The sequence below is a fragment of the Oryx dammah genome, unplaced genomic scaffold (assembly GCF_014754425.2).
Source record: "Oryx dammah isolate SB20612 unplaced genomic scaffold, SCBI_Odam_1.1 HiC_scaffold_19, whole genome shotgun sequence".
Taxonomy (NCBI): Eukaryota; Metazoa; Chordata; class Mammalia; order Artiodactyla; family Bovidae; genus Oryx; species Oryx dammah.
This window is the reverse complement of record NW_024070203.1, coordinates 77,346,692-77,369,798: the sequence shown is the minus strand read 5'-3', so window position 1 is coordinate 77,369,798 and position 23,107 is coordinate 77,346,692. Positions and strand designations below refer to the sequence as shown.

General features: G+C 38.4%; 1 protein-coding gene across 3 annotated transcripts in view; it reads right to left on the bottom strand.

Moving 5' to 3' along the window:
- The window catches only part of STK3 (serine/threonine kinase 3), a 309,305-nt gene that overhangs the window by 57,534 nt on the left and 228,664 nt on the right, over positions 1-23,107 (bottom strand). For all 3 annotated transcript variants that reach the window (XM_040261000.1, XM_040261001.1, XM_040261002.1), the window contains one exon: positions 15,084-15,259. In XM_040261000.1, coding sequence (XP_040116934.1) covers positions 15,084-15,259 — 176 coding nt within the window. The remainder of the gene's footprint in view (positions 1-15,083; positions 15,260-23,107) is intronic.

Below are 23,107 nucleotides of genomic sequence, written 5' to 3'. Positions count from 1 at the left end.
GACATCTAGGTTGCTTCCATGTCCTGGCTATTATAAACAGTGCTGCGATGAACATTGGGGTACATGTGTCTTTCACTTCTGGTTTCCTCGGTGTTTATGCCCAGCAGTGGGATTGCTGGGTCATATGGCAGTTCTATTTCCAGTTTTTTAAGGAATCTCCAAATCTCCACACTGTTCTCCATAGTGGCTGTACTAGTTTGCATTCCCACCAACAGTGTAAAAGGGTTCCCTTTTCTCCACACCCTCTCCAGCATTTATTGCTTGTAGACTTTTGGATAGCAGCCATTCTGACTGGTGTGAAATGGTACCTCATTGTCGTTTTGATTTGCATTTCTCTGATAATGAGTGATGTTGAGCATCTTTTCATGTGTTTGTTAGCCATCTGTATGTCTTCTTTGGAGAAATGTCTGTTTAGTTCTTTGGCCCATTTTTTGACTGGGTCGTTATTTTTCTGGAATTGAGCTGCACAAATTGCTTGTATATTTTTGAGATTAATTCTTTGTCAGTTGCTTCTCCCATTCTGAAGGCTGTCTTTTCACCTTCCTTATAGTTTCCTTTGTTGTGCAGAAGCTTTTAACTTTAATTAAGTCCCATTTGTTTATTTTTGCTTTTATTTCCAATATTCTGGGAGGTGGGTCATAGAGGATCCTGCTGTGATTTATGTCAGCGAGTGTTTTGCCTATGTTGTTCTCTAGGAGTTTTATAGTTTCTGGTCTTATGTTTAGATCTTTAATCCATTTTGAGTTTATTTTTGTGTATGGTGTTAGAAAGTGTTCTAGTTTCATTCTTTTACAAGTGGTTGACCAGTTTTCCCAGAACCACTTGTTAAAGAGATTGTCTTTTCTCCAATGTATATTCTTGCCTCCTTTGTCAAAGATAAGGTGTCCATAGGTGCGTGGATTTATCTCTGGGCTTCCTATTTTGTTCCATTGATCTATATTTCTGTCTTTGTGCCAGTACCATACTGTCTTGATGACTGTGGCTTTGTAGTAGAGCCTGAAGTCAGGCAGGTTGATTCCTCCAGTTCCATTCTTCTTTCTCAAGATTGCTTTGGCTATTCGAGGTTTTTTGTATTTCCATACAAACTGTGAAATTATTTGTTCTAGCTCTGAAAAATACCGTTGGTAGCTTGATAGGGATTGCACTGAATCTATAGATTGCTTTGGGTAGTATATTCATTTTCACTATATTGATTCTTCTGATCCATGAACATGGTATGTTTCTCCATCTATTAGTGTCCCCTTTGATTTCTTTCACCAGTGTTTTATAGTTTTCTATATAAAGGTCTTTTGTTTCTTTAGGTAGATATATTCCTAAGTATTTTATTCTTTTCATTGCAATGGTGAATGGAATTTTTACCTTAATTTCTCTTTCTGTTTTCTCATTGTTAGTGTATAGGAATGCAAGGCATTTCTGTGTGTTGATTTTATATCCTGCAACTTTACTATATTCATTGATTAGCTCTAGTAATTTTCTGGTGGAGTCTTTAGGGTTTCCTATGTAGAGGATCAAGTCATCTGCAAACAGTGAGAGTTTTACTTCTTTTCTGATTTGGATTCTTTTTATTTCTTTTTCTGCTCTGATTGCTGTGGCCATATACCACATCAACAAATTGAAAAATAAAAGCCATATGATTATCTCAATAGATGCAGAGAAAGCCTTTGACAAAATTCAACATCCATTTATGATAAAAAAACACTCCAGAAAGCAGGAGTAGAAGGAACATACCTCAACATAATAAAAGCTATATATGACAAACCCACAGCAAACATTATCCTCAATGGTGAAAAATTGAAAGCATTTCCTCTAAAGTCAGGAACAAGACAAGGGTGTCCACTCTCACCACTACTATTCAACATAGTTTTGGAAGTCTTTAGCTGTTTAGATGCCATGTGATTTTTTTTTAACCTTTCAGAATAATAACTATAAATGGAGATGATGATGTTTGGCTTGATTTTTTCTAAGCTCCTTTGCATGAATTCTGTTTATTTTCACAGTTAAACATATTCCCTCACCTGGAGCCATGGATATCAGAGATGTCCTATTACTAGAAAAGGGGTCTGAACTGGCAGAGCAGTTGCCCATTTCTGAAAAATGGTTTTTCATGGTTCATTGAAAAAAGGAGGAAAGATTCTCACCCCAAGAAAACCACACATATGGTCCACATGGAAACTGCAACATCAGCAGAGATACTCTATAGTAGCTAGAACTGGACTGTGCCAGAATAAGACCAGCCATCTTCAGATGACCACGTTCATGTGATGAGCTTGGCCTCTTCTGGCCCTCCTCTAGCCTGCTCCTCACCCCTTCCCTCTCACTGCCCATCTCCCCAAGAGCGAGACCCAGAAGAGGAGAAAGCATACCGACTATCTTAAACCACTGTGGTGGCCTGTCCTGAGACACAGGGTAGGGAATGATCAGGTGAGATTTAAATTATATTTGAGCATCACATTTTAAACTAGTCAAGACTTTTACTAACCAAAAGTAACCAGAAACTTGTAGCATTTGTTGAAAGGCAAATTAGGGGGCAGAATAAGGAGATTAGAGAATGTATCCACTGTTCAAAGTAGGTTTGGAGAAAAAGCCATTTCAGATTTATACCCAGTGAATTGTAACTGTGAATCTGCCTTCAATGCAGGAGACCTAGGTTCCATCCCTGGGTTGGGAAGATCCCCTGGAGAAGGGAATAGCAACCCACTCCAGTATTCTTGCCATGGACAGAGGAGCCTGGCAGGCTACAGTTCATGAGGTCGCAAAGAACTGGACACAACTAAGTGATTAACACACCCAAAAAGTGTTTACATTTAAAAATGTACCAGCATGAATCATGATACCAGGATGAATCCTCACAGAGCTAAGAACACAAAATCTGGTAGCTGAAACTATGAAGTTTAAGTTTAGACTGATACAGCCCCCAATTAGAAAAAAAAAAAAAAAAAGTAAAATGTCAGCCCTGGTAAATTCTCAAGTGACAGCTGTTATCTGCCTGCTTAAGTAAGCTTGACTCAGCTTATATCCAAGGCTAGATAAAGCCAGTCTCCACTGCTCACTGCTCCTTCTCTGCTGGCCTAGGACTCCCTAAAAATGCACTTTTGGTAACTCTCTCTCCTTACTTCAAGGCTCTCTTTGGGTGATCTCATGTACTCTAGGTCAAATATTCCCAGAATCATAGTTTCATCCTATATTTTCAACTCTCTAGTGCACCGTATGGCCTCCAGACATTACAAACTTAATCCATCTGCAACAGAATCAGCTCACCCTCCAAACCTAAAATCTCCAAAACCCCTTCTTCCTTTCTTCTCTACTCTGTATCTCAAACAATGGCAACATCATCAATCTAACTCTCTAGATCAGAAACCTTTTCTTCATTCTAATCCCCTATATACGACTGGTCATCATATCCAGATGATTCTTAAATCTAGGATATTTCTTAAAGCGAATCTCTCATCACTAATTTCACTGTCTTTGTCTTAATCATTTGACAATTTCAACAGGCTTTAATACAGCCATCCTAGGGTTCCAGTCTATCTGATTCCTATCTGCTTCACTCTGACACTAAAAAACCAATTTGATAAGGGTTACTCTCCTGATAAGAACTCTGCACTAGTTATCCACTGCCCACAGAATTAAGGCTGAATACCTGCTTGGCAGTTAAGACCTTCACAACCTAGGTCACTCCCAAATCAGTCCCAATATTACTCTGTTTTTCAGGCACTGTGTCCTTCAGGACCTGTTCTCTCATTCAGCTGAAGTGTGCAGAAAAGCCTTTTTCTGTGTTTCTGGCTAAGCCAACTTGCTTTGTACCTGCACCTTTGCCTGCACCATGTGTGAAACCTACTTTATTCCAACGGTCACCATCAGTTTTGCCTCCATCTACAGTTTGGGTTCAGTGCCATCATTTACCCATCTTCTATTTTTCTTGATTTCAGGCTCAAGCTACAGCCTGTTCACTAAAGGCTTAAAAACAGTGTAGCTGTCAAGGGCAATTAATTGTGCAGGGCAAACTCTGCAGTCATTTCTCCCAGGTTCAAATTTTAGCTCCGTCACCCAGAGGCTATGTGACTTCGACTATGAACTTATTAGCTCTCTATGTCTTAGTTTCCTCAGTTTTTCTTTTTCCTTTTTTAAAGGGGGAGGGGGAGAGAAATTACAACAGTACCTTCTGCAAAAGGATCACTTTCAAGAAAATGCTTTGAAATGTACTCAGCACACAATAAATTCTCAGTGTTTATTATCTGCTAATAATTAACATCCAGAAGCAAAAGGACAGGGAAAATTCTGAGCAGTAAAATTACACAGGGAGACAAAACTGAACTTATCACTTTAAACTTAAAAGAACTGATGAGTCAGAAAAATAATCTCAGATGCTGACATGTTAAACTTTATGCAGCATCCTATCCCGACCTCCAGCAAAATGTGGAATAGGCTCAGAATGGATGGAAGCCTCAGACTTCCAGCGTGGAGTCAAGAGAAAGAAAGGTATAAATGAGTACAGAAAAGGAAGAAATTCTTATAAGTGAGAGCAACTGATGTAAAAAATAAAAAGAAACTCAAAGATTGACTAAGTTATGGAAAATGCTTAAAAAATGACAAAAAAGGTGAATTTTTAGCATACCTAAAGAGCTGCTGTTAACTGACTACTACATTGGTCAGGGTTGGATAATTTATTAATTTCATCTATTTCAAGAATATTTTTCAGTAAGACTATACCTATAATTCTAAAGTAAAGGAAAAATGGAAAGGCAGAATTTGTTTGCAGCCTTAGCTGTAACTCACTGATTTCTGTGAATCAAAGGGGAACTTAACCATCTGGTGTCTATTGGGCCTTATATGCCAAGTGGTACTCAGTGTTCACAGTCAGGGTAAGAATAATTGAATATTTAAAATCAAAGTCAGGCAATTTTCAGGAGTTTTGTACCATCACTGAAGTTCTAAGGAGTTAAAGTCAGTAAATTTCTTTTCATCAAAGATTATAATCATGAAAATGACTGTTTCAGAACTTTTTCCATAGCAATAATAATCCATAACTACTCATTTCATTTGACTAGTCAGTAAAAGTAGGTGGCTGATTATCAGCTTTTTGCACATCTAAATATTTTTAGCCATGACTATTAGCTTAATTTGCATTCTCATAGTAAGGGGGAGAAAAAAACTAAATTGAAGGATTAACTGAGATTTTTATAAGACACTAATAAGAAACAGCTTTAATTACAAGAGTATACTGCATATCAAATTTAATATGTACCATTACTCAATTCATGAAGGGGAAAAAAAAAGCTCCTCTGTTAAAAGCCATGAAAATGTGTCTTAAAAATAAATCAATATAATTAAGTATCTCTATATCAAAATTCTTTTATCTGCTACTATATGTTAGTTTGATATCCTCTTTTGCTTATCTCTGTATGATCTGTCTATATTTCTGGAAAGATGGTTCTATTATTGATGGACATTATAAAATAAAACTAGTTTGGTTCTGAATCAAGACAACTAGGTTTTGATTTTTAAAAAGCTGTAATTTACTGAAATGTCTTCTAATCCAAAGGATCCAGCCTAATGAAAGCTTTCTACATTTAACAAATGAGAGGTAGAATGGAAAAAGTTTCCAACCTAAAATTACGACAAGAGAGAAAGGTACATTAGTTTAACCAGGCCAACAAATCTAATGGACCCAAAATGAACTACGTACCTGTAACTGTGAAAGATACAGATCAGGAAGTATGATGGAATCAGTTACGGGAAGAGCTCTGACACTAAACCTGAATTAAGTATGAATGTACCCACACAGTTTCAGACTTGAAGACAGTTCATTTAGGATGGTTAAACTAAAAAAAGGACTCTTCTATTGTCAATACAACCTGATAACTAGTGAGCTTCAGTCAATCCTAACAACTTGTTTGAAGTCTCATGGCTCATTTAAGAAGTAAATACTGAGAGACATGGGTCTTAAATTAGAAGGCAATAAGTTTTATTGTCCACTCTATAATCCTAAATTCCACTGTTGGTTCTTAACATGTTTTTTTCACATAATCACCCAGCGGTCTCCACTGCTTACTGACTAAACAGTCAAAATGAGGTTATGAACAAAAAGTGCACTTAGTCAAAATAACTTCCTAAGACATCAACGTTAGCCACAACATGCTTAAGAGTATTAACATCTTTGTTTTAAAATGTAAAGTAGCCAATTTTTCAACACACTCTTCTAGATAAACGACATTTTTAAAAGAACAAATTACCATGAGCAAAATTTACGCTTTTTAGAACTCTTTGGGAAACCATTTTTCTTTTTGCCACGTGCTTTAAACATCGTAATAAATTCCAACATGGTGACAAGAACCCACACACTGCACCTGTGCTTTCTATCTTAATTAATCCATGAAGTACAGGCCTGCTCACTTTAATTTGTAAAGGAAATGATGATATAGTGAGTTTTAACTTAAGGCATTAATTACCTAAGCAAGCAGAATTAGCTTAATGTTTCAGTAGATCTTGCCTAGACACAAGCACCAAAACAAATCTTCTGAAATTTTGGAAGCCTTTAACAGACTATTTAGGAATAGAAAGCAAAATGCTCACTCTACCTTAGGTGTCCAAATGGATTAAATTATACTGAGGGAAAAAACAGTGCAAGGGTTTAGAGATGCTAAAGTTTTTGTGGTCTTTACCACAGAATTAATTAAATTCAGTTTAGCTGCCTGGTGCCCATTAATATTTTTTTCCCTACTTGTCTATGAATGCTTATCTTTGAAGAAGGGCCCCCATTCTTTCAAAACAAAGGTTACGACTGTCTTAATGTTGCAGTAGACTGATGGCCAAAATCTTATAAAAAGTCAACATGGACCTAGACAATCACACGCTGCAACTGTGCACCCAGCACACCATCTGTTGGATGCAACTGCCAGCCCAGATTTCGTGAGCTGGCGAAGGACTGCAACAGTCAAGAATTCTGCAAGTGTTTCGAAGTGCAGGGTTCTCATTAATTTTAATTTCCTGTTGGCGCTCGAAGGGAAGAGTGAGCAGCGAAAGCACCGTGTGCCACAAACGTTCCAGTTCAGGCTGCACGTACACCTGTGATCATAAACGCTTCTCCAGGGCTGGCCACTCAAGAGCCTGAGATTCTGTGTTTATTTCTTCTTTACCCAAGAAGAAATAAATCTGAAGGATCTACAGTTATCTTCTCATACTTGGGTAGTACTCCTGCAAACATCTGGAAATACTTGACAGGAATCATTAATTAATGCAAAACTAATCGATGACAATATGCTTAAAGACTTCCCTCGGCGGAAGTGCTTTCCTTGGTGCACACGACCAGACCAGGGTCTGAGGAGAACAGGCAGTTCTTTGACTCAGGAGTGCACCACAAGGGAAGTTGTGAGCCAGCATCTCTTTAAAGAGCAAAGGCGCTCTCGGGTATTTAAGTAGCAAAAGCAGATGGTAGCATACTGCGACGCTGCTGAAAATTGGCAGATGCTGTTGGCTGAAGTTTTTACCTCCAGGCTCCCTAAAGGGCCTGGGTGACTGAGGGCTTTCCAAAGGCCTGGCATCACTACAAGCATTTGCGTGGGCTCCTGAACCACTATCTCCACTTCATCACCCTCCATCACTGCTGGCTGCTCTGGTGGGCAGAAAAGATCCTAAGAGGGGAAGATGCCTAAAATGCCCCTGTGGCTCCAGAAGCAGGGCGGGTACTTCCTCCAGGTTTACCGCTTTCTGCAGTTGGCAGCGCTGAGGTTTCTTGGGTTTTGTGGGTTTTTTTTTTTTTTTCCCCTATCACTGTAATGATTTGCCAATCCAGAGTCAGAAGAAGAACTGTAAAAAACTCAGCAAAGCTCAGGGCACATTTATACTTGAAGGAGAGGACTTTATCTGCCTTTTGCCACCATTATGGAGATTGTTTTTCCAGTGTTGCCATGGCAGATTTTTGTGTCCCTTAGCTCAAAAGAGCAACACAAACTGAATATTAAAATTTTTAAAAGTTATCTTACAATTAACAGTACCTTCAGTTTGAGTAAAAAGCAAGACAAAAAATAAATAAATAACTGATTTATCTAATTCCTCTAATACTAGCAATTACTGTCAATCCAATTCCTTTTTTAAAATTTGGAACCAATATGGTGGATTAACAGATGGCTTTTAAAGTTTTTGTTCTTATTCCAAAATCTTTACATTACCCAAAGAATATCTATTTAAGTACAAAAGATAGTGTAATTTTTGCAAAACATGATCTTCATACATGCTCTCCAATTAACACTAAACAATCTGGATGCTAAATCTGTTTGGAAATAATTCTAACAAAAACTGAAACATCAGATGAGTGCTGTAATAAACAGATTTGCCTTTTACATTTGTGTTAGGAATTTTCATAGCCACACCCTAAACAGAACTTTATTTAGTAGAGTTAAAATAATTGGTTCAGTTAGCCTCAATACATTTTATCTTATCTTTATGCTACCTTCAAGATGGTAAAATCACAAATTATTTCTCTTATCATCTCCTTATATCCAGGAACATAATAGGAAACAACCGATTGACGAAAATCTAAAAGACAAATGCTAAAGAAAATACACAAATTAAGCTACATGCAGACTTCAACATAAAGAATGCCTCCTACTCTGCACATCTGTCTGGCAGGTGTCTTTCCGAGTTAAGTTTTGCCCTTTTGGAATCTGCTCTGAATACTACAAAAGACAGAAGTATTCGCTTTCGTTTTTCTTTTTTGAAAACTCTTTTTCTTAAGGCACAAGGAAAAGCCCTCCATCTCCTGTAAATGCAGTCAAAATGACTTTCGATAATTTCAAGCAACTTGTATTTCATAGACACAGGAATCATATAAAATCTAATTCTTTTGGAAGGTGTCCTTGAGATACATCATAAAGAGGGAAGATAAGCACAGAAACCTGCGCACACTTTATACTTTGATGAGTCACATTTTTAACATTCTATATCTAATATATGAGGGAATAAATAAGACCAGATTTCCCTTATCAACACCAGCTGGGGTCTTAAATGGAAATTGGTCTTTGCTTTTAGTCCATTTTCTTGTTTTGTAAGTAAAATATTTTATTACATTCTTTACACTTTGTCCCACCTTTGCTTCCTCTTGTCCTATTCTTTTAGCCTCTTACACACTCTTCCTTTTTTTCAACACACTCACTGCTTCTCTTAGCAATTCTTTATTCATCTTCTGGTAATGATTTCTTTCTTCATCTCTTATTTATTCCCATTTGCATTCCCTCAGTAGCTACTGCAAACATTTTTCACTTTCCTCCAAGTGATGAGAGGGTTGAGCAGTTCAGAGGTGTAGTAAACGCTGGAGAAGGAAGAACGCCTGCTCTGGTCATTCCGTCCCCCTCCCCTCTCCCTTCTTACAGCTACATGTCCTGAGTAAGTCAGAAAAAAAATAATCCTGCAAAAATTAAACCCAGTCATGTGATCTCATGGAGAATCTTCCCAGCTGTGAATTTATTTTCCTTCTCTCTCTCTCTTTGAAGGACCTAAGCTACTCCATTTTGTTAACAGAAAAACTCCATTTTGTAAGGTTCCAGGAAAAGAGCCTCTGAAAATCCAAGAGCCTTTGGAAATCCCCTGACCTCACCCCACCACCCTCGAGCCAATCGGACCCCAGACCAAAATCTCCTGACTTAACGTAGTCTACCTAGGTAACGGGAACCAATCAGAACCCGGGGCCAGCCCGGGGAAAATAAAAACCAATCAGAAACCAACACCTAACCCTTCCACAGAAGGTAACCAATTAGACATCTCCCAACTCGGAAACTCCCGTTTTTCAAATTTCTCGCGCGAGAATACCCTATATAAGCAACGTAACCCAGAACTCGGGGCTCCTCCCTATAGCTGCGTCGGTATCGGTGGGAGCCCCAGCTCGAGCTTGGTAATAAAAATTCTCTTTGCTTTTGCATCGGATATCGGCTCCCTGGTGGTCACTGGGAGATTTTGCAACTTGGGCACAACATCTTTTTTTAAGTTTCACTTTCTATTATTTAGCTCCTCATCTTAACCAATATAGTCTCTTTAGTAAGTCAGCTATTTCTGCTGATTAACCTTTCTAGTGTCTCCTACATCTCTCCCTGTTTTTGCTGCTTCTTTTCCATTTTATTACTGTATTATTTAAAGTCTATTTCACACACTTGATTTTCCCCTACCTCTAGTCTTTTTCTATCAATCAATTCTGCATGCCACCATCAAGATCAGTATTCTTAAAACTTTTCATCGTGTCATTCTCCAACCTAAAATACTTCAGTTGGTTTTCCACTTTCTAGGAAATAAAATTTCAGACTTTGCAATCTTACATTTAAGGCTTCCACCATCTGACCCAAACCTAGCTTTCCATTTTATCTCCCGTATTATTCCAAATGCACTTGAAGGTCTCCACTCCATTGTCACCCAATATATCTTGTCATTTCCTACCTCTAAGCTTTTTATTACATACATCATCCTTTGTACTGCCTGCCTTCCCTTCTCCAACCTTTACTGAGTCCTCCTCTTAATAAAACCACATAATATCTGAATTATTGCTCTGGATTACAATTTAACACTTTACTAACTTATATTTTGTCTTAACAAATGTATACACACAAACACATATATTTAAACCCACAGTGCCTAGCACAATCCAAACCAGAAAACAGGACATTTGTTAAGCTAAAGTTTTCTAACAAATTTTGGAATTTCCAGATAGAAGGATTGCAAAATCTATGATGGGTGGAAAATGTTATCAGAAGTTGGCCACTGGAAAAACTGATGCTCTGATTCAAAACTAGAACGAGCTTAAAAGGGACAGTAGAAGGCTGCATGTCAAAAGCTGTGTGTGAATATTCTAAAAGTGGGGTATGAGATGGCCCTTGCCCAAACCACTAATGGCCTCTGATTTCCTAAATGCATCACTCTAAATTCTGCTGAATTTTTCATTATGACAATGTTCATAGATTATTCACAAAAATGACTGCAATAATTCTCATTCACTCCACAGGACCCTCTGCAATGCGACTTTGCTATTCTCCTCATCACAAGGTAAAATCCACTTCCACATCTTTTGAATCTGGACTGGCCTTGTGACATATAGTGACTAAGTATAACCACTTTTAAGTGTAGAGTTCAGTGGCATTAAGTATATTTACACTATTGCACTACCAGCACGACATTCCATTCCTAGGACTTTTCTCATCTTCCAAAACTGAAGTTCTGCACTCAAAAAACAATAACTCCTTACTTCCCCTTTCCCCTGTACCTGGCAACCACCATTTTATTTTGTTTCTATGAACTAGATAGACTAGATACCGCATATAAGTGGAATCACACAGAATCCTTTTGTGTGATTGGTTATCTCACTTAGCTTATTATCTTCACGGTTCATCGATCCATGTTATGGTTTGTGTAAAAATTTCCTTCCTTTTCAGGCTGAATCATATTTCATTGTATGTATATATCACATTTTGTTCATCTGTTCATCTATCAATGGACACTTGGGTTGCTTCCATCTTTTGGCAACTGTGAATAACACTGCTACGAATGTGGATATACAGATATCTATTCAGGTCTTTGCTTTTATTCATTTCTTTTGGGTATATACCCAGAAATGGAATTGATGGATCACATGGTAATTTATGTTCAGGTTTTTTGAGGAATGCCATACCGTTATCCACAGCTGTACCAATCTACATTCCCACGTGCAGTGCACAAGGAAGGGGTTCCTTCTAAATTCTCCTCATCCTCACCAACACTTATTTTCTGTCTCTCTGTGTGTGTTTATATAATGGGTGTGAAATAGTATCTCATGGTTTGGACCTGTGTTTCCTTAATGATTAAGGAAATCATTATTTGATGATAACAAACAAATCTTTTCATTTGTTTGCTGGCCATTTGTATATCTTCTTTGGAGAAATATTTATTGGAGTACTTTGACCATTTGTAAATTGGGTTGCTTAGTTTTTTGTTGTTGAGTTATAGTCATTTAGTTGTACGCTGCTGCCCACCAGGCTCCTCTATTCCTGGGATTCTCCAGGCAAGAACACTGGAGTGGGTTGCCATTTCCTTCTCCAATGCATGAAAGTGAAAAGTCAAAGTGAAGTCGCTCAGTCCTATCCGATTCTTCATGACCCCATGGACTGTAGCCTACCACGCTCCTCCGCCCATGGGATTTTTCCAGGCAAGAGTACTGGAGTAGGGTGCCATTGCCTTCTCCCATTTAGTTGTATCCTGGGTGCTAACCCCTTATCAGATATATGACTTACATGCTTTCTCCCATTCTGTGGGCTGATGTTTGTCTGCTGATAGTGTACTTTGATGCACAAAAGTTTTAGTTCAGTTTATCTAATTTTTGTTGTTGTTGCCTCTGCTTTTGGTGTCATATCTAAGAAACCACTGCCAAATCCAAAGTCATACAGCTTTCCCCCTGCTTTGCCTATGAGTTTTACAGATACAGTTCTTACACTTATTTAGATCCTTGACTCATTTTGAGTTAATTATTGTATATTGTGTAAGGTAAAGGGCCAAATTCATTCTTTTGCTGTGGCTACTCAGTTTTTCCAGCATTACTTCTTGACAAGGCTATCCTTTCCTCATTGAATGGTCTTAGTACCCTTGTTGAAAACTCATTTGACTGTATATGTGATGGTTTATTTCTGGGCTTTCTATTCATTCCATCAGTCTATATGTCTGTCTGTTTTGACTACTGTAGCTTTGTAGCAGATTTGAAATGAGGATGAGAATTCCAACTTTGTTTCTGTTTTTCAAGGTTGTTTAGACTATTCAAGTCCCTTGAAATTCCATACAAATTTTACATGGATTTTTCTACTGCTGTAAAAAAAATGACATTGGGATTTTAATAGAGATTATATTGAATTTGTAGTTTGCTTTGGACAATGCTGACATCTTAACCAAATTAAGTCTTCCAATCCATGAGTATGAGATGTCATTCCATGTACTGGTGTCTTCTTTAGTTTCTTTCAGCAATACACTGTAGTTCTCAGTGTACAGGCCTTTCATCTCCTTGGTTAAGATTATTTCTAAGTACTCATTTTTTTGATGATATTGAATTCTAAACTTAGGACTCAAAAGACCTTGCAACTTCTTCTATCACCTTCTTGGAACACTGCTACCACAACATAAAACTTCCAGGCCTGCATAATAGGGTGATATAGCCTAGACAACTCTTAGCACAACGGCCAGACATGAGTGATTTTAGAGATCATTTAGCTCCAGTCAAGCTGCTAGATGATTATAGCCACGTGAGAGACTCCAGGGGAGACTAGTAGAAGAACCACTCAGCTGAACCTGGGCAAACTGCTTACCCACAAAATTGTAAGCAAATAAAATAGTTATTTTAAGCTACTAAATTTTGGGGGTGGTAGCAAAGACTAACCGAAACAGAACTAAATCATTTGCTATTTCTTAACTATGATAATTTATTCATTACTTTGTGCTCATTTCAAACTGTTTTCCAGAGGCTGTTAAGATTTACTCCGACTGAGTTAAGACAGAGTTCTTTGATGCCAAGTACTCTACATTATTCATTGTGTTCATGAATGATTTAAAGGTTGAGTGGCAAAATTCAAAATAATTTATACATATTTTCAAAGGAGATAGCATAAAATTAAATTGTATTAGAAGTACAGAACTACAGATTTCTAATTTATAACCTCAAAATTGAAAAAACAGTAAGGAGATACTATAATTAGTGTATTTCAGACTAACCTGTGCTATTGCTAATAGTTGCTAGCAATTAGTGCTAAATTTACTGAGGAGAGATTTTGAAACTTTATTATCTGATTATTAAAAAACTTAAATAATCCCAATATTTAGGAGGAAAGTATTTAACATTAAAAATATTTATAATCCCAAAGCATTTAGAGGCTTGGTGTCTAAGCAAAATGACTTGATATTACTTAAAAATTTTGAAGATCACATATATCTAAAATTTTATGTTGTATAACAAAAATGTATTTATTAACAAATATAGCTATAGTTATTTTAAGTGAAAATCTTACAGAGCAATAGGCAAAAATAAATGCCATTCATGTGTGTGCGTGCTCAGTTGTGTCTGACTCTTTTAACCCCATGGACTGTGGCCCACAAGGCTTCTCTGTTCACAGGATTCTCCAGGCAAGAACACAGGAGTGGTCTGCCATTTCCCTCTCCAAAATGCAAATGCAAATTCAAAATTACAAAGATGTAGACATACTGAAACAAAAACTTACTTAATGAAGATCTCTACCCAATTAAAGAACTCACTTGAAAAATTTATTCTCTCATATTGTAGAAAGAGTTATTTTAGAATTCCTTATCTAGTATTATATATGTTCTTTAAAAGAAATAATAAGGAGAAAGAAAAAATAAGGAGAAAATGTAACAAGAGGCAATAGACAATTTTTTTATGTGGCTCAGATGGTAAAAGAATCCGCCTGCAATACAGGAGACCTGGGTTTGATCCCTGAGTTGGGAAGATCCCCTGGAGAAGGGAATAGCTACTCATTCCAGTATCCTGGCCTGGAGAATTCCATGGACAGTGGAGCCTGGCAGGCTATAGTCTACAGGGTAGAAAAGAGATGGACATGACTGAATGACTTTCACTACTCACTTAGATTTCTAACTAGACATAGAACAGGACTATTTTTTCTGACAAAACAAGTGGAATTAACACTTAAGTAAGAAACTATTTAAGTTAACTTTCAAAGCTGAGGCAAATTCCTCAATGTCTATGTCATAAATACATTCGCATCATTTGTTTAGGAAATTTAATTTACTGTCAGAAATATCTCATATTTGCATCATTTAAAACATCTGAAATAGTTATCAGTTTTGTTCTAGAGTCCTAAGTGTTTCTTTAAATTTGGGCTATAATTTATTTAACCACGAGCAGTTACTTACACTTCTCTGAAACTACATTTCAACAAATAGACTACAATTTCACCACTCTTCTACCCATATATGGTAACACACTGCATATTAAAATATAATCCATAATTTTAATCATACACAAGTGCATACACACACACATACACACAACCTATTTCTTTCTAGGATGACAAAACAAAGAGAAAAGAAATATGGAAGAAGTAAAATGTACTTACAAAGTCAAAGTCTCCATCTTGAGGAACTTTCCAGTTATCAGGAAAAACATTTTTGGACATAGGGAAGGGTTCATGCATATTCTGATTACAGTTTTCATGACTCTTATTCTTGAAGTCCTGTTTATCAAAGTAATCCATGAAAGATGGCCTTTGTACTTGTGCTGAAGTTGCATTTCCTTAGGTAAACGAAGAACACAAGGAGGTATAAGTTCTTACATTTACTAAGAGAACTATAAGCTTTATTAAAATACGATTTTTTATTACTGTAATAAATTTTCACTAGTCAGATTTAAGGACAGCATAGCTAATGAAGAAAATATAGTAAGTAAAATAAGAATGAAAAAACAAAAATATCTAAGGCAAATAGATTGCCTTCACCCAATGATAAGGCAGAGATCTGTAATATCCTTAGATTGCAGAAACATCTCAGAATTTCGGCAGAATCTTTATCATAATCTTATTGAGAATCATTTCAAATACATTTGAAATTTGTCAAAGAAAGGAAACATTTTAAACCTCAGTCTTTGTGCATAAAACCTTCAAGCCTACATCGCTGTTCCTGTGGACCAGCATCAGCTGTAAGGAGTTATGGCTGATAAGACTCACCCCGCTTCCTCCTGTGCCTCTTTGACTACTTCCTCACAGGCTCTCTAGCTGATTCTACCTCCTCCTGGAACTCCCAGGGTTTCACCTGTCATCAACCCAGACCTTGCTCCTAGGTTCTCTAACTTTCCAACAGCTCAATTCCTGGACCTGCAGTGAATTAGAGTGACCTTGAATTTACCAGTTCTAAAGCCAGATCCAAGATCTTTTCCTGCTGCTTCTCCAGATGTTCTTTGTCTGCCAAAGTTAACATTCTTTACTTCATCCCCAAAGTGATCAAGTCGAGAATGAACCCAGACTCTCTTTTCCCATCAAACCAAACTGATCATCAGGTTTTCAATGCTACTGCTCTATCTGCCACTGCTACTGTCTTAGCTAAGCCTTCAGCCTGTTCTTGCCGAGGCCACTGCAGCACATCCTCCAAAATGGTGGCCGTGCCTTAACCTCAGTTTTTGTTTTAGTCACACGGACGATGTAGTGACCTTTCTAAACACAAATCAAATCATGTCTTTCTTCTGTTTAGGATCTTTCAGTGACTCCCCATTTCCTATGCTGAATGCTTAAAGTAGAGAAAAAACATAGAATAACTAGACTTTCCCAGTGATTTTCAAACTTGATTCCTTAAAGCCCCAGTGTCCCCCCAAAAGATCCCAAGTATCCATCTATCTGTATGGCTGAGTTCCCTTCACTGCTCACCTGAAACTATCACAACATTGTTAATCTGCTATATACCTCAATACAAAAATTAAAAAGTTCAAAAAAACCCTAAGTGACCACCACAAAGACTCTTCCCTATGCAGTTCTCCACATAATAAGTTACCTATCCTCTTAAAAATTTCTTGTGGCAGGGACGTACACTTCTCCACAAGGAAGCCTGTTGGGCTATTCTAAGTTACAGAAAGTCTTTTTTAAACTGTGAACTTGAAGTATGTCTTTTTGCAATTTAAACTCATGTTTCAAATAAATTTCTCTTTCATACACCAGTCCTTCAGATATCTGAAGACAGACAATGGCTCCATTTTGGCTATCTTTTTCGGGTGAAACATCGACAGGTCCTTTCGTAGGACATGTTTTTGAGACGCACCGTCATCTAGTTTTCTGGCCTATGGAGACATTCCAGTCTCTAAACGATCCTCTAAAATCGGACATAACACTGCTAACAGTAACACGGCCAATCCAGAGTGTATTTCTAATAGCAATAATGTAGCTTAAAACTATAGTTATTATGAAAACTAGATAACACTATTGGTTCAGGATGAGGGATGAGGCAACTTTGTAAACATTTCTGCAATCAGTCAAAGTAAAAGTCCCATAAGAAATGAGTAGTGGCAATAGGAAGGAAAGAGGCAGAACGATACTTGGGGCCGACAGAAGAAAACAAAGACATCGCTGAGAAATTTTATTCCAGGAATCTCCTTTTGCATTCACAACAGTCTTGAGCCTCCTTCTAACTTGATCCTAATCAGAAGCTCCTTTCCCAGTTATAGGAGCCACCACAAACACCCAGGGTCTCACAGTGAACAAATCATAACCTAATATCCAGAGGCTCTCCCTTTCGGAAGATGACAGGGGTCTCTCCTGTGGGGAGGAGTGGCCATGTAACTCAGTTTTGACCAGTGACACATAAGAAGAAGGATCCTAGGAAAACGCTGTTTTCTTCATACATGCATCGCCCCTCTGTTTCTTCTTGCTCTTCTCTGCCTGGAATGCAGACTTAACAGCTGAAGATCTGACAGTTATTCTGCAAGCAGGAAGATGAGAGTACTACCCTAAAGATGAAAGAATCTACCCTAAAGAAAGAATCTCTAATGATGTCATGAAATCACTCTACCAATGTAGGACACTCTGCTTCTGGATTTTTTGCTAAATGAGAAAAGAAATTCATCCCACTCTATTTAACCCATTGTTATTTGGTTCTTCTGGTACCTATTACCAAATTTGGTCCCTAATTATTACATTTCTGTTCCCAAGCAGAGGATATAGGAAGATATAGGAGCAGCAACCTTCGATTTTAACTGCAACTACATAACACCTCAATTTGAAACTTGGAATTCACTACTACTTAGTGGTTCAATTATCACTACATTTCAGGCCGATCTCAAAATCTATGGTAAAATGACTGTCAGAGTCCACACTCAAAATTTTCAAAAATAACCCATTTCTACGTTAGAAATAAACATTTTCACAGAAAGTTAACAGAGGTCCAAAAATCAACTGAAATAAAAGACGGTAGTCTGTTTCATCGGAGAAGGCAATGGCACCCCACTCCAGTACTCTTGCCTGGAAAATCCCATGGACAGAGGAGCCTGGTGGGCTGCAGTCCATGGGATCGCTAAGGGTCGGACACGACTGAGCGACTTCACTTTCACTTCTCACTTTTATGCATTGGAGAAGGAAATGGCAACGCACTCCAGTGTTCTTGCCTGGAGAATCCCAGGGATGGGGGAGCCTGGTGGGCTGCCGTCTATGGGGTCACACAGAGTTGGACACGACTGAAGCGACTTAATAGTAGTCTGTTTCATTAGATTTTTCTGTTTGGATGATGTCAAAACAAGGTATCATTAACCAAGACATCCCTCTACACAATTTTTTCAAATGTATGCGCTTATACTTTTAACTATTTTCCATCATTTAGTTTAAAACCTACTATCAACATCTAGAGTATACACTTTTTACATACAAAGAAAAATTTAAAAACAATTTTTAATTTATAAGGAGGAAAATAGGTTAGGTACATTTTAAAAGGTGGGCTTCCTAGGTGGCACAGTGGTAAAGAACCTGCCTGCCAAAGCAGGAGACGCAGGTCCCTGGGTTGGGAAGATCCCTGGAGGAGGGAACAGCACCCACTCCAGTGTTCTTGTCTGGAAAATCCCATGGATGGAGGAGCCTGGTAGGCTGTAGTCTATGGGGTCACGAAGAGTTGGACACTTACCGTGCGACTTCACTTTCACTTTTCACTTTCTTGCATTGGAGAAGGGCATGGCACCCCACTCCAGTGTTCTCGCCTGGAGAAGCCCAGGGACAGAGGAGCTTGGCAAGCCACCACTGATGGAGTTCCAATGACTGAGCACGCCCACACATGTTTTAAAAGTTAACGGGATGGAGCAGCTGTAATTGGCCAGTCATACTTAACTACACCATATGAAACACATGTCTACAGAGTGCAGTTGAGTCTCCAAGGAGGCTCGTGTTCACAAAGAGGATGATGCTTCTGACTTACAATTTGCTTTTTAAAAAAGAAATAGGAGGCCCTCCAACAGGAGAGTGAAGCAGGAAATCTCAAGACAGTAACCACTGTCATATGTGATTGTGGTTGCTATGGTGAATGCTTTTTTTAAATACACAGAAAATAATCACATAAAATTGACATCAATTTCTCCAGTTATGGTTGAATTCTGACCCTATCTTATAAAAATATATTTTTTATTTTAATAATAAATTTAATGGTCAAAATTACTTCATCCTTCAATTTTGGTCCCAATTTCTTCAACTAGTTGCTATGGAACTAAAATCCCATCAGCAATAAGGAATAAAATAATCACCACTAAATTCTTTTGTGTATGTGAAATTTTAAAGAAAAAAATTATTTCCTCTCCTTCAAACATTCCCTAAAACACACACAAGGAAAGTAAATTGTATGGTATATCATACCTTTTACAAAATATGCCAGTCTACTCATAATTATTCACTAGCTATTCTAATTTACACATGACTTCTAAAGAGATGAAAAATTGTCATGAAAATTTAAATGTACAATGGAATTTTTAGAATAATCTAACAAAAATATAATCTGTTTAATTTTTAACTTCTTAACATGAGTATGACAAAGACAGTCAAATGTAGAAATGAAATAATCATCACTTTAGCATAATATCTGGAGTAGGAAATGGTAACCCCCTCCAGTACTATTGCCTGGGAAATCCCATGGATAGAGAAGCCTGGCAGGCTACAGTCCACGGAGTTGCAAAGAGTTGGACATGACTGAGTGACTAACACTTCACTTCACTTAGCATATTTCATTATCAAATGGTTTTTTAATATTATCTAATTTGTTCTAAAAATATTTAAGATGTGGGTGTTCCACCTGATTAATGATCCAGAAAAATCTGTCCTTTAATTTGTTGCCAAGAGTACAGTGAATAGGGTATATATAGAAGGGGCTTTCCAGGTGGCACTAATAGAAAAGAACCCGCTAAGCAGTGCAGGAGATGTTAAGAGATGCCGGTTTGACCTCTGGGTTGGCAAGATCCCCTGGAGTAGGGCATGGCAACCCACTCCAATATTTTCGCCTGGAGAATCTCCCCATGGACAGGGGAGCCTGGCGGACTATAGTCCATGGGGTCACAAAGAGTCGGACATGACTGAGGCGAGTCAGTGTGTGTGTGACTGTATACAAACGTGTGTGCGTGTTTGTATGTGTAAACCAGGATGTTAGTCCAGAAGCTACTAACATCAGCTTTTTCTTAACATCAGACTCTGCTATGAAACAAAGGAGGATACAGTCAACATCGAGATGATCCAGAGGCTATTCAGAAAAAGATTAAAAGCTTAGTAAATAATACATGCACAAAGGTTGAAAGAAAAGTGAAAGAAAGTGAAATCGCTCAGTTGTGTCCGACTCTTTGCGACCCCATGGACTGTAGCTTACCAGGCTCCTCTGTCCATGGGATTTTTCCAGGCAATAGTCCTGGAGTGGACTGCCATTTCCTTCTCCAGGGGATTTTCCCGACCCAGGGACTGAACCCGGGTCTACCACATTGTAGACAGACGCTTTACCTTCTGAGCCACCAGGGAATGAAATGTACAGCCAGAAGAAGTCTGAGGATACAATTTAGTAAGTATCCAAGTATACATGAAGGGGTCTTGCACAGAAAATGGTGACCAGCTGTTTTCCATCTCCAATGAGGGCAAAATAAAAGGAAATAGACAAATCGAAGCCCAGGATTTTAGTTAAATGGAAGGAATGATTTCTTGTGTGAGTAGTGAGCATTGCAACAACCACTGTGTGTCTACGGAAGCCCTTTCTACAGAGGCCTTTATAAGAATGACTGGTTGTCATTTGCAAAAGATTAATATTTACGTGTTTGCCTGTGCTCTGTGCTGATAAAAGAGGCATCCTATGGTCAAAATACACTAATCACATATCATTAAACATTCCACAGAGCAAAAGCACACAGGACAGACCATATGCAGTATCCACAGGTAACTCCAAACCACTGTGGCCACGCCCTGGCTGAACACCTAGCACCTCTGCAGAGGAAAGTGAGTTTCTAACTGCCCCGTGATGTGCAGGGTATCTGCACCCAGCTGAAGGCGGGACCTGCGGTCTCCTATGGTCACCTTTATTGGTATGTCACTGGCCAGAGTAATCTTAAAGAGGCATATAGAATGTTTTCATGGAAGAATGGTAAGATCTCTGGAGAGGTGGGAAAGTGATCCACTGACACACTTCCCTAATCTGACTGACTGTTTTTTTGGCACCTGAATTTCCATCCTTAGTTATTTACTCCTATGGCTCAAAAATGTTTTTGGGAAAAACTGTAAATTTGTTGTGGGGGGGATGTAAATATTTCAAGAACATAAAACATTAAGGATTTTTACACCTGCATATCGGATACTTTGCTGAAATAGGTTTTGGGAGGAAGAAGGAAGGGAAGGGATCTGAATCAGAGCTGAAAGAGAAGATTATTACTAAGCACAGTACAGGACATGGAAGTTATCGTTCAGAGCGAATGGTCTCAAGCTTACAATTGTGTCCAGAGGCATCCAACAAACTAGAGAGTAGGAACATCTAATGGTGCTTCTTTTCTTGGTATCTCTCCTGAATGCCTTCTAAATCTATCTAATATCTATTTCTAGGATAAATCCCAAAAACCTAAAGCAGAACCTAACTTGCCTTCTCTTACTATTTAAGTGAAACTACACATGTGTTGTCTAAAATGAAACAATAAACTGTGATCTATTTTGAAAATCACCATGTATTATAGGCATATACAAAGAAGAAATCTAAAAAATATATATTCAATTAAAATCACTTAATCAATATTTAATAACTGATGAATAGCTATGATAACTTAATATAAATAAACAAAATAAAATCAAAGGATTCAGACAGAGGTTATTCCTCTACCCATTCTTATTACAATATGGTCTCCATGTCCTTCACCATTCAGCTCACTGTCTGGTGAACATGCGTGACTGTATCTCCATCCTTCCTAGATACAACAGGTAAGTTCTAGGCACTGAGGGTGCAGTGAGGCTGCTTACTTCTGTCCTAAAAAGTAAGCTGTCAGTCCTAGCTGCACCTCAGAAGTACTTGGAAAGTTTACTGCTTTGGGATGTTAAGTTTTGTTAGAGATGTGTGGGTCCTCTTCTGGTCTGCAGAACCAGCATCTCCAAGGGGCTACTGCTAAGATGCACATTTGTGAGGTGAGTCACGTGGACCCAGGAGCAGGGTTTATCTTGTAAATCAAGCCTCTGCTCCAGCCTGAGGAGATCTCTTGAGCTCCTATTTCTGCCTTAGAATGTACTTTTCTTTCCCTCCACTTACAATTCTAATGGGCTTTCATTCCATAGCTTCACCCCAATTTCTGTAAAAAAAGAAAAAAGTTGAGCTGAGGGCTCAGGCCTAGACCCTATACCACACAATGGGAAATTTTCTCCTTGACAGCATTTTATTATTAAACACAGTGAAAGAAAAATTCTTAGTTTTCTCAGTCATGTCCAACTCTTTGCGACCCCATGAGCTATAGCACGCCAGGCTCCTCTGTCCATGGGGATTCTCCAGACAAGGATACTGGATCGGGTTGCAATTCCCTCCTCCGGGGATCTTCCCAACTGAGGAATCAAACTCAGGTCTCCAGCACTGCAGGCAAATTCTTCACTGTCTAAGCTACCAGGGAAGCCCAACAGATAGCTGAAACTAAGCAACGACTGCCATTGCCTCTGCTGAGCCTTCTTACTGTACAGGCTGGAAAGCTAAACACTACATTTCCTGTAACACCCTGCACCTAGGGTCCTGGGTAAGTGTACTCTCTCACGACTGGGAAAGCAAGAAACGAGGCAGAGAACAGGGGCCTGCTATCGCAGCCATTTCCTTCCAGCAGCACAGCTATGCAGACATGGGATTTTTTTTACAGCAGCATTCCAGCTCCAGTCGTCAGCCTCACAGGTGCTAAAAATGTGGCTGAAGTCTCAGTGGTAGCTTTCTAATCCCTGAATAGCAGCAGGGGTTTGATCTCAATCTGTATTAGTGAACTCAGCAGTGCCAAAGGCAGCCTCTGAATTCACGAGCTTCCTGACTGTAGTAATAGTAGTAGTTCCATAATGGTCACTTTTGTGGGGTGGGAGTCATTCTTGGAGGCCCAGCCTACACAGCCCTCTCTTCCAACCTCTCTGCTGATTTTGTTAATATCCAAAAC